Raw genomic sequence first — 13,288 nt, 5'->3', positions numbered from 1 at the left:
TTTCAATTGAATGTTATTAATCCAACCGTTCCAAACGTTCAATCGAATATAATTAAATTGTAATTAATTTATCAATTGAATGTAATTAATTCCAACATTTCAAAAATTAAATGTAATTAATTAATTAATTAATTGAATGTAATTAATTTTAAATGGTTGTCTTTGAGTTTGAGTTTTAATTTTTCATTCGTTCTTTATCTGTTGTATTTATAAATCTTAAGTTGACAAAAATAACCCCACCAAAATACTACATTATATATTTTTCCAACAAAAAATGGCTCTTATCTCTCAATAATTAGGATATGTTTTTTTACCTTATGTCAATAATTCAAGCTTTGGAAATTATAGAGTACAACTGTTATAATATATGCCCAATATATGGAATTAAAATTTTGGAATTTTCCTTACATATGACAAAACAATGGGTAAATAATAAAATTCATAATTCGAAAATTACAATTAAACCTTTTCTATTCCCATATTAACCTCATATTACCAATGCACCTAAACAAAAGTTAAAGGACCTTTTTGTCTTTTACCATAACGGTCATAATTTACTGCCCCTTTTGAATTTCTCTCTCTGCTTCCTTCAGACAATCACTTTCCTTTCTCTCTCTTTCCTTGTCTTCAAAGTCTTCCTTTCTTCCTCTTCCAATCTCCCATTTCAGATTATCGAAAGCTCTATCATCTTCTTCAATGGCGGATTCGAGATCTTACACAAAACCTCCATTTTTACCTAAGGAGGCTCGATTAAACCCGTCAAAATCCCATTTTAGTTCTCAGGTATCGCACATTCTCTGTAAGTCTATCGTCTTTCTCGTCTTTATTATTGCTATTCCTTTGTTCCCTTCTCAAACCCCTGAAATTTTCAACCATACGTTACTGAATAAGTTTTGGGAGCTTGTTCATTTGCTGTTTATTGGTCTCGCTGTGTGTTATGGCTTGTTTAGTCGAAGGAATTCAGATTTGGAATTTGAGATGACTCACTCGAATGATGATTCTCAATCGTCTTTTGTGTCTAGGATTTTTCATGTTTCCCCAATTTTTGAAGATGGGTCTGAAATTCAGTCTGGGTCTGATGAGAAAAACGCTTATTTGAGTTGGAATTCTCAGATTTATAAAGAGGAATCTAGGTCTAGGTCTAGGTCTAGGGTTTCTGTTGATAATGATGAACAGGTTAAAATTGGGGGTTTTCCGAATTCTGAGATTTCTTTTGAGCAAGATGAGAACAATGTAGTTCAAGCTTGGAATTCTCAGTGTTTCCATGGTGAATCAGAATCAGTAGTTGTAGTATCTCAGGCAAACTATGCAAGTGAACATTGGGGGAAACCTCCAAATGTGGGTGGTTTTCAACCGTTAGGGTTGCCGGTTAGGAGTTTGAATTCGAGGATTCGAAACTCGGATAGTTCTCATCAGTTTAGTAATGGAAGTTTGTCTGATTCAAGCTTGATGGGTTCCTCAAATTGTTCCCCAAAGAGTATAGAGGAGGAGGAGGAGGAGGAGGAGAACTTTGGTGATCAGGGTCCGGTGAATTCGGATCAGAAATTGAATGAAAATGTGTTCTTACCTTCACAGAATCCATGGCTTCCTGGATCTAGTAGGACTGAACTGAGGGAGAGAGTAGTTCCTCAATCGAACCGTTCACATTTTCGAAAATCGAATAGTTCTCATCAATTTAGTAATGGGGGTTTGTCTGATTCAAGCTTGATGGGTTCTTCAAATTGTTCTCCAAAGAGTATCGAGCAGGACGAGGAGGGGGCAGAGGAGGAGGAGGAGGAGGAGAACTTTGGTGATCAGGGTCCGGTGAATTCGGATCAGAAATTGAATGGGAATGTGTTCTTACCTTCACAGAATCAATGGCTTCCTAGATCTAGTAGGCCTGAACTGAGGGAGAGAGTAGTTCCTCAATCGAATCGTTCACATTTTCGAAAATCGAATAGTTCTCATCAATTTAGTAATGGTGGTTTGTCTGATTCAAGCTTGAGGGGTTCTTCAAATGGTTCTCCAAAGAGTATCGAGCAGGACGAGGAGGAGAACTTTGGTGATCAGGGTCCGGTGAATTCGGATGAGAAGTTGAATCCATGGCTTCCTAGATCTGATAGGCCTGAACTGAGGGAGAGAGTAGTTCCTCTATCAAACCGTTCGCATTTTAGGCCTCGTTCGGTTGATGAAGCTCAATTCGAGTCTTTTAAGTCGCATTCTTTGAAGTCGAATGCCTCTTTCTCTTCACAGACTAGTTCAGTGTCTACTTCGCCGGACCAGCTCTCTCCTTCAAGCTCTTCTTGTTCTGATTCGCTGAATTCGGGGACAGAAGAACCGGTGAAAATGAAGGAAACGGAAGCAACATTGTCTCCTCTTGCTACCGAATCACCAAAACGAGAGGCACCATTGAATGCATTTCATTTGAGGAGGTACAGCAGTAGTGGCTCTTTGTTTCAGAAGAATACTCAGAAACGAGCGAAAGATGATTCGAAGAATCCGAGTCATAAGAGAAGGGAAGACGGGCAGCAGTGTTCTTCAAAACCGGATAAGAAATCTACTAACTTTGTTAGGTCTTCATCAAGGGGAAAATCTGTTAGGACTATTAGAAGTGGTGCATACACTCCAGAGACGAAAAGGACTGGCGATACGAGTAAAACTAACACGGATGACAATGTTGGAAAAGGATTCGATGTTGCCAAAGCAATCGATGCAACGAAAAAGAAGAATGTTGAGTCTAATTATAAGGTACCAAAGCCAACATTTGCAGAACACCAGATGCGAGAAAAGAAGGAAGCTCTCGAGAATGTAACTGTGGAGTCGGAACACGAATCAGAGCCTGAGATCGACAATGTTCGAGTGAGGCTACATCACAAAGCTCCTCCGCCTCTTTCTGCGAGCGATTCAGGACATGACCCTAATGAAGTTGATAAGAAAGCTGCTGAGTTTATAGCGAAGTTCCGGGAGCAGATCAGACTGCAGAAAGTGGCATCTATGGAAAGATCGAAGGTTATCCGGATGAGCAGTAAGTATTTACGATGAAACGTAAACAAGATAGAGTTGAAATTTAGTTATGTTTCTGATTGAGCTTTGTGTTCCATATCTACTTCTGTAGATAGAAAACATAATCCAGTTATGTTTCTGATTCAGCTATATAAGACCATACATTTATTTCCGTTTTTTACGTCTAAAATTGACGGATTCGTTTATATAATTGACAACCGGTGTGGATTCTTTGCGTGCATTTGTGCTATGCACGAGTTTTTCGTTACGAATTTTTTACTTACACTTGAGTCTAATCGAATTTTTTCCCTATTTCATAAACGAGAACGGAGATCTCTATCTAGACGAAGACGAGGATGGGAGAAGCAGTTTCACCCTACCCCGTCTCATTTGCAACTCTACTCGAATCTTTTACTAGGCAGGTAGATAGGAAAACCGTCGTTGCAGGGATTGGATTACTTATTACGAGTTAAGTTACTAACACGTTATCCCTCCCAACCAAACGACAAGTCGTTTTTGCAAGTTCTTACTAATAGTCTTCGAACATGACTAGAATTGCAATCCGGCATGAAAACTAAACTATGACCCTTCATTCAAATGTGCTAAACCTATGGGGGATAGCTCGGACTGGACTGGACCGTAAGGCGACTAGTTCAAGCGTTGGTAGAATTCCAACACGAGGTGTGATGAATGAAACATATTGATGGTTGTCCTTCCCGAGCTTACTCCCGTAGGAGGACTACTACGGGGGGAACAAACATATTCGGGATAGGATTTTCACTACTACCAGACCTATAAAATTAGATAAATGAGTACATGTTTGAATTCGTAAGATTTTCACTACTACCAGACCTATAAAATTAGATAAACGAGTACATGTTTGAATTCGATTATACTCTCGATTGCTAGGGGACAAACATATTCAAGGTAGGATTTTCACCGGACCTACAAAAATTGATAAACGGGTACATGTTTGAATTCAATTATACTCTCGAGTGTATCCATTGACTAGCTATAGATTTGGGAAAATATCGGTGCCACGCGAAACAATTTGACATGATTGAGTTTAAGAGGCTTGGAATCCAATAAAATAACGTGAACACAACATATTAACGAGAAAATTTATTATGGTCCCGGTTGATTGAAATTTATTAAAAAAACACGTGATAATTGTATAATTTTTTAGTAAAGTGGTATATATTTCATTTTTTTTATTGGTAAAGTCCATTGCGTTCGGTTTACGATAGAATTATTATCTTTTGACATTAAATAATAAATGGTGGTGGTAGTTAGAGATGAATTAGTTTAGGTCTTAAGTAATGATTTAATTGTATGTAGGGTAATTTTAAAGTTATTAAATCTTTAATCATTGGATGGATATAATTGAAGAAAGAAATTGTGAAATTAGCCTTAGGTTATAAGTTCAACATTTAATATTAATATATATTTAGAAAGAAATTGTGAAATCTTAATCTTAAATTTTAGTACAAGTCAAGTTAATTTGTTTTTTTAGAAATTAATTAGTGATTGATGATGTATGTTGTTAATTGACATGACTTTGATATGATAATACAATTTATATAATGTAAACCGTTTGATACGATCATTATAATTTTTGTGTGTTTTTCTTGTTTATATATAATCATGTAATATATAACCTCTTGAGCCCCTTTATTTGTCGGAAAATATTGTGCTAGAAAATATTTTTTTGATTTTCCGGTGTTCGTTTGGTTAGAAAAAAAGATCAACAGAAATTTTTAGCAACATAAAAGTTTGTGAAAGTGAAGGAAATGTTTTATCATTTTTTAAAGGTCTAATACATAAATAAACCCCTGAACTTGTCTAAATATTGCAACTGTCTCCCGAACTTTCAATTGTAGCAATTTACCCCTCAAACTTGTCCAATTGTAAAACATAACCCCAAATTGGGAATTCCCAATTTGGAGTTATATTTTACAATTGGACAAGTTTAAGGGGTAAGTTGTTACAATTGTAAGTTGGAGGGAGCAGTTGCAACATTTGGACAAGTTCATTTGGACAAGTTCAGAGGGTTATTTGTGTATTATGCATTTTTTTAAAAGAATAAAACATTTTCCTAAACATTTAGAGTTCTGTTTCATGTTTTCTTAATGAAGTTAGCATGCACGAATAAAGAAGAAAATAAAGGACGCCCTTTAACTCACTAAAATATCGTATAGTTAATATATATAAAAGAAAAAGAAGGGGTTGCGTATCAAGTATGAGATAGTTGGCCGAGAAGGCATGGGTCTAGTAGTGCCCATATATGAGAGCTCTGGGAAGTTTTTCGAGTAGGTAACCTAATCCACGTAAGATCCTTTCTCAAGCAAGATGAAAAGCAAACCACATAGAAGAAAAGATAGATTTTGAAATAATTTAAAGAAGAATGTAAGCCAAGTTTATTCCAACGGTTTTATCTTCACACACTCAGAAAACAATATTTATCCACCACTTTTTTCTGTTTTTTGATATTGTAATCGAACACGGGAAAATATTTATTTTTCAACCTAATATTTTCTAAAATACAAATATACTTTATATTGTAAATACAATATTTATATTACAGATATCCATTTACAAATCTGGTAACCACATGATATATACTTGTAACTAATCCAATTATTTATTATTAACAAAAGTTCTAATATCGTTAAACCGAATTAATTATATAAAAATATAGAATTGAATTTATAATTTTTTATAATTAAAATTAATGAGCTTCAAAATGGTAAGAAATAAACATTATAAGTAAAATAAAATTTGGAATATTAAAATAAAACATACGATAAGTAGAGAAACGAGAACATCGAACAAATGTATGAGTCAATTTGTTAGCTTATCGAGGTTCCAATATTTTAGTGACTCTAGGTGACTTTCATATTTTTTACAAATTTAAATTTAACATATATAATTTTTTTTTTATTAATTCTTGATTACACCAAGAGCTAAATATATATATATATTATTTTTTTTTTTTTGCAATTTGCAGAGAATAAAATAATTAACAATTGAAATAAGGTACAGATTTAGTCCTATAATTATTAAAGAATGGTAAATTTCTCCCATAACATACAAAATAATGTAATTTTATATCTGACGTTTACCAAATAATAATTTCAAGTCTCATTAATTAAACATGGACTTTTTTACATGTGAAATTTCATGTACTGGTTACCTTCAAATCTTTAAAATTCTGATCACCCAATAATACTTCAAACGACTCATTTTTTTTTTTTGTTAAAGGGGTTTAAAATTGCATTGTCATGTAAACGTTAATCTTAAAATTATATCGTTTTGTACATATGGACTAAATCCGCTCTCCCTCAATAACCATATGACTATGTTTGTAACTTATCTCTATTATTGTTAGCTGAACACATCAAGTCCCCCTGAACTTGGCTAGAAAAATTGATTGAGCTTTTGAACTTTAAGGAAATCCTAATAATCTCTTGAACTTGCTTGCAGTGACTCATTTGCGCATTATACTTGCTTAAATTGACATATATGTTTTCTGAAATGGTTCAATGATCTATTAGTCACACGAACTTGCTTAAAGTTGGGGGGTAATGAGATATTTTAAGCAAATTTAAGGGGCTAACGAAAGACCCTTAAAGTTTAGGAGGTCAATCAATTTTCTGGCCAAGTTCAAGGGGGTCGTGATGTATTAAGCTTTATTATTAAGAGGGAATTTATGAAATAAATTTGGAGGCTCCTTGTTGTGTTATCGTTGTGGTATATCTCTCCCTGCATGGAAAAACAAAAGAGTTTTGTTTATTATCACATAGATGATAGATCTGGTTCATTCAAAGATCATGAAATCCTTCCTGGACAAAAAAAAGACTTTGAAGTTGATTATGGGTGGACTGTGTTTTTCGCTGTTATGTCAAAAACAGTTTCAAACACTATCTACTATTATTCTATCACGATCTATGATATTGAAGCTACAAATTCAAACTTCTCTAATGCATTTCTAGATTGTAATTTTTAATTATTTATGTCGAGATGTAATATTTTTCTTATTAATGAAACATTTATCATTCTTCTAAAAAAATACATTTAAATTATTAATTATAAAAAATCAAGGCTAAATAATTTATTAATCTTCACCTTTATATGTAACAAATTGTTTTTAGGCCACCTATTTTGAAAAAACATATTATAAGATCTCGATCTTTTATCATAACAATGAACACTAAGAAAAGAATGAGCCGACTTGATATTTTGATATTATAACCACAAAGAAGAGTTTTCTGATTTTTTCTTTTTTTCGTATGGTAAAAAACTCTTGAATCATAGGATTATGAACCTTTGATCATTTTATCTATTTTTATACATTTTAAACCAAACATATCTTAGCTTTCAGGACAATCATAGTGTGATACAAAATGATCACGTTATTCTGTTGTTTTCTATCTTCATGTTTATGCAGAATTTAATGGTTAAAATTCTAAAAAAATATGCAGAATGACCAAAAGGTTAACACTGATAAAAGATAAGAACCTTGTAATGTAATGTGTTTTTGAAAATAGGAGGACTAAACGATATATTAAATAAAAAAGTTAAGATTAATAAATTATTTACTTAAAAATCAATTGTTGAAATTTAATTATTTAATAAATAATTATTTTTTAGAACCTAGTAATTAATTTCAACTATTAATTTTATATTTGATAGTTAAAATAAATAATTGAGATAATCCAACAATTATTTGAAAACATTCCACAATTTTAGAATACAACTGTAACAATTGACGGATAAATTTCATAGTGTACAACCTTTACTCCATTTCACAGTTTCGTGTACAACCTTCAATTTGTCTCATTAATATATATAAACTTATAGGTGATCTCCCACTTTGGTGTATGACCGGTTAAAATGACCTGTCAACCCAAAGTCAACATGCCACCTCATCATTTTTTAATTACTCATTTATAAAATAGGATCCACATATAATGAAATTACAAAAATAACCCCATTATTAAATAAAAAAGCATAATTTTTCCATTTTCCCTTTCTCTCCATCTTCCCCTTTTGCTGGAAATTTCTTCTCTCTTTTAACTCTCTCTCTCCTATTTATCAGATTGTTAAAGTTTGTTTCCATTAAAATCTTGTATCTGACATTTTCATTCTAAAATTACCAAGCTTCATCACTTGATATGTTCTATCACTTGATATGTTCTCTAATTTTTGTTTGCATTCAAATTGTGTCCACCTTGACCGGAATAAACAACTTATTCAGCACTATGTTTATCATCTTCAAACATCTCTGATAAAACAATAGCTACAGCAAGAGGCAATGTATGATTTGGATACTGATTTCTATAACTCATACCCATAAAATCAATTCCATTCAACCAATTGCTATCGAAACCAATAGATATCATTTCAACCCTAGAACAGAACTAGTGTCCGACATTGATACCTGGAAGATCACCAATTTTTTTCTCAGATACTTAACCGAGTTCGTTTCAATCATCCTCTTAATTACCTTTAAATCAGGACCCTAAACTTTTTCTTAACATCAATCTCTTCATCTATAGATTTCTCTTTCTTTGATTTTGGATTTTTCGAAGCTTTTTCATCGGTTCATCTTCATCGCCGCTGCCGGGATTTGCAACCATGACTTCACCTCTAGTCTTATCTTCTTCGTTTCACCCCAAAATTTCAGCTGGATTCTTCTTCTCCACCTCTTCAACATCTTCATTCTCTGTTCTGCCGCAGACACCATTTCTTTTCTTACCCCGACCACCGTTGTTCTCATTTAACAACTTGAGTCTCTTCCTGACTAATTCCTGACTAATTCTTCCTTCTCAGCTCTGTGCTTGGGAACCAAGGTCAGAAAGATCTTCGACTTGAGGGAAAAAAAGCCAGGAGATTAGGGATTAGAAAAGAGTGAAGAGAGAGAGAGAAAGAGAGAGAAACGTTTTCCAGAAAAAGGAAATACAGAGAGTGAAAGGGAAAATAGAGATATTATGTTTTTTATTTAGTAGTAGGGTTATTTTTGTATTTTATTATATGTAGGTCCCATTTTATAAATGAGTAATTAAAAAATGATGAGGTGGCATGTTGACTTTGGGTTGATCGGTCATTTTAACCGGCCATACACCAAAGTGGGAGGTCACCTATAAGTTCATAGGTATTAATGAGACAAATTGAAGGTTATACACCAAACTGTGAAATTGGGCAAAGGTTGTAAAATTTACCCAACAATTGACTATATATATATTCTCTAATTTAATACTAACTAATATATATCCTATAATATTTAGTTTAGCATTGACTTGTTTTACTCAAATTTTGTATAATTGATTCCATATATGATATTTGTGTTATTATTTAATATTTAACTCTAAATTGACATTTAAAAAAAAAAAACTATAGATTGACATCAATTGAAAATTCTATATTATTATTTGGTAATGTTACTATATTATGTGTTTTTTGTTTTGAAAAATAATATATTATGTGTTTATTGAAACAATATCATGTGTTTTAATATGTGTTTAGTTTAATTTAATGATAAAACTTAGATGTAGGCCAAGGTACTTATCAGATTGTTAAAAAAAAAAATGTATTCAATAGGCTGAGTTTGTAGAAAAATGATAATAAACCCGAATCGTTATATAAGTTCGTCTACTTTTATGTCGAGTTTAAAATTTATAAAATCGAACATACAAAAAGTGAGTCTATTTTAGATTGAATTAGGATTTAATTTTCGAATCTAAATTCTGTCCAATCCAAATCCAATTTAATTGATAAAAGATTAAACTAACTTCGGGGCGAGTATTTCATGAGAATCAATCCAACCTGACTCAACCTGGCGAGAGATTATACCATGATACAGTAGTTCCAGTTAGATAATCTAGTTGGAACTTGCAACCAATAAAAACATAATATCTGAATTCAGTAATACACATTATCCATGTTCACACTAAATTAAAAAATTAAAAATCTAAAACTAAAATCAGTCTTGTTCAATCATTGTTTGTTTTTTTTTTTTTTTGTAAAGTTATAAAGCTCGAGTTTTTGAAATGAATTGTTTTTATCAGATATTGTGCAAGCGCAATCATATGGATAAGGAGATTTACAAGCACCCGATTGAAAAGGCTAAAGAAGAACGATATGATTTGAGCAAGTTGCATGATAAGGATGTAAACTCTGTATTATTTAGTAACCTTTTAAGGATTTTTTAGTGTACTTTAAACTATTCTTCTTAGTTAGTTTGAGTCAAATGCACGTTTTGTCCTTATTTTCTATTTTGTATTGATTTTCTAGCTTTTTATGTTTAATTACAATTAATTTTAGTCATTTTATAGTTTCAATTTTAATTGTCGATTTTAGTCCATTTTTTGACTTGGGGTATTCGACTTTTCTATTTAGCACGTATTTCCTTTAATTTTATGTCTTAAGTCTAAATAGATGTAAGATAAATAATTAGTTTAGTTCTTTTTAACTTCAAATTTTAATTAAATAAAGTAGTTAGGATTTAATTAGTTTATTTGAAATTCAAGTTTGAAGTATATTTGATTTATTTTAGAGAGATCGTGAAATGCACCCTTGATGCTAATTCAAAATAGAAGATATTTGAGCTTAATTTTGTAGATTTTCGATTGAAAGAAGATATTAAGAACGATTGCCAAAATCTCCTCAAGCTCGCCAGCTTAACTAGTCAACATAACATGTCAAGCTACTGGCATGTTGTGTCAAGCCAGCAAGTGGGAAGGGATATTCACACAAGAATCCTCAGCACAACATGTCAAAATACCCAACACATCATGCCAAGGATTACATCCTTCTCCCTCTGCACCAACGATCTCAACACGGTGTACCAACTTTACTAACATGTCGTGCCAACGTCCAGTAAACCTCAACATTGCAGATAAGGGAGCCAAAATGCCATGTAGTCAGTTTTCAAAATGTTCCAATTTTTTTTTTAAATATAATTTAATTACTGATGTTCCACTAAGGCTTAGTTTTTCTGTATAAACTTACTTAGAATTAATTTCTAAGTATTTAGATTTTTAGATTTTGTATTCTCTAGTATCAGCCCGAGTTAGCTGTTATTTCCTTCATTGTATCACTCCATTGAAGAACTCTACCAATCCACCCTCTAACAAACGAATGGCCCTCTCGCATTCATACCGGTGGAACACTAATACTAGGTTAACAAGTGTCTAAAGGAAAAATTCTATTTCTTTTTCTTAGGACCTATAACATTTGGTTTTGGTAAGAAATTAAGAAGATGAAAGGGCAAGATGCAAATGTCCAACAAATCAATGAATAAGCAAACGGTTTAAAAAAAAAGTAATAAAAGACGCAACAAAATATTTGATATAAAAGAAAAAAATAGTAATAGATATAATTAAGTGCTTTCTATAAACAAATTTTTCTTAATGTGCCAATTAAGTCAAAAGACCTCCAAAACTCTTCTAATCAATTTCTCTCCGCTTCTACTATTATGTATAATAAGTATAGATATAGATAGATAAATGTTTTTATTGATTGCAAATTCTAACTAAATTGTCTAGTTAGAAATGCCATAACACAGTATAATTTTTCCAACTTAACTAATGAACTAATGGTACATCTGTTCCAAAGTTCATAAACTAAGGTAAAATAAGTATATGAAAATGCAAGTGTTTGTTTGAGTAGTAAATAAAAAGTATGGTTCTTTCAAAAAAAAAAAAAAGAATTATGTATGGTTATTAACAAGAATTAATGGATTAAAATGAGTATATATATTTTTTAAAGACGAACCATTTTTATAAATCAATATGATTGCATTACATTAGAAACAACTAACTTCTCACAAAAGGAGGAGCTGAATTCCAAAATGAATGAGTAAGCCATGAAAAAGATGCATTCGCTAAAGCATCGGCCACGCATTTGCTAAAGCATTGGCCATGTTGTTGGCTACACGTTTAACATGATTAAGCTAAAAAAGACTGGTACTCCCCTATGATTTGACGACATTTGCATAGGACGGCTCCCAGTTTTGAGATGTGGAGATCCTTGCTGCTGAACCCATTGACTACATATTTAGAATCGGTCTCTATACACACCTTGTACCATCCGTACAATTTTACCCAACTCAGAACCTCTTTGATACAAATCTCCTCGAGACTGATACCTCCTAGTTTCCATGCAACATTTGATGCGAACATCCTACCTAGAGCCATCGTCCAAACACAACCTGGCGGATCCTCAGATACCATAGACCACACGAACATCACGTGCACCTAGGGTTGTACCCATCAGGGCGGATCCTAGGAGTGTACGAAATGGCGTATCCCTTTAGGCGTATCAACCTTAATTCTTAAGCGAATGCTCAAGCTTACTTCCTCACAAAGGAAATCACCAACAACCCTGACAATCCATACATGTACCTTTGTACTACTTGTCTGGGCGATTTGTCTATCTTACCCTTTATTTTGTGCCTTGTTGTAACCATATGAGGGGTATTTCTTGTCATTTCAGGAGTTACTTAAACTCCCATTTTGTAAGGATGAGGCAACTTTTATCAATCAACTCTTTCTCTTTGAGAATTCAAGGTTTATACCTTTATCTTAGGATTCACTCCTTCTAGTCTAGCTAGAGAAGAACTGTTTTATTGGTTTGCGATTAAAACCTTCATTTATCGCTTTCAATTTGTATCAGTTGGTATCAGAGCCAATCGTTTCCTGAACCAAAACTTCTTTTGGCAATGGTTCAACCTCGACAACCGCAAGATTCCATGGAGACCGGTGACCGGAGATATAAAGAGCTGAGGGAGCACCTTGCGGAGTAGATCCAAGCCAGCATTGAGCGGCAGAGGCAAACCGACCAACGGTTCCAAGAGTTATCCACTTCTTTGGAAAACTTCAAACTGGAGGTTCTGGCCTTGATCAGACCAGTCGCTGGAGAGTCAAACCAGAGGAGGGAAGGAGTCCCTGAACGGCAACCCCAAAGGCAACCCATGAAGGAAAATAGACAAGTCTAGGCGCAGCGGAATAATAAAATTTTATCTATTTTATCTATTTCCCTTTTCCAAGATCTGTTAATTGTTATTTCATATAAAGAGGGATAGAAAGTGATACCTTCAGTGAAGAACTATCTACGGTTGCAAACGAAGTGCCCACAACTCTTAATCTATGTATCACGAACAACAAAAGAAACAACACAGAAAAAGATAACTAATCAGTAATCAACCTTAATAATAGCAATCACAATGATTGCCTCTAACAGAAATCGATACGAGATCAAAGAGAGAGTAAGAAAGATTGTAATTAGCCGAGACGGTTGCGGAACG

General features: G+C 33.2%; 1 protein-coding gene across 1 annotated transcript; it reads left to right on the top strand.

Moving 5' to 3' along the window:
* Positions 1-589: 589 nt before the first annotated feature.
* LOC136216571 (uncharacterized) lies at positions 590-3,265 on the top strand. Its single transcript, XM_066003113.1, has one exon. It carries the CDS (start codon positions 697-699, stop codon positions 3,019-3,021), a length of 2,325 nt encoding a protein of 774 aa, XP_065859185.1. The 5' UTR covers positions 590-696; the 3' UTR covers positions 3,022-3,265.
* The last annotated feature ends 10,023 nt before the right edge of the window (positions 3,266-13,288 follow it).

The sequence above is a fragment of the Euphorbia lathyris genome, chromosome 2, assembly GCF_963576675.1.
Source record: "Euphorbia lathyris chromosome 2, ddEupLath1.1, whole genome shotgun sequence".
In the NCBI taxonomy this organism is placed as follows: Eukaryota; Viridiplantae; Streptophyta; class Magnoliopsida; order Malpighiales; family Euphorbiaceae; genus Euphorbia; species Euphorbia lathyris.
This window is presented reverse-complemented; position numbering and strand designations above follow the sequence as displayed.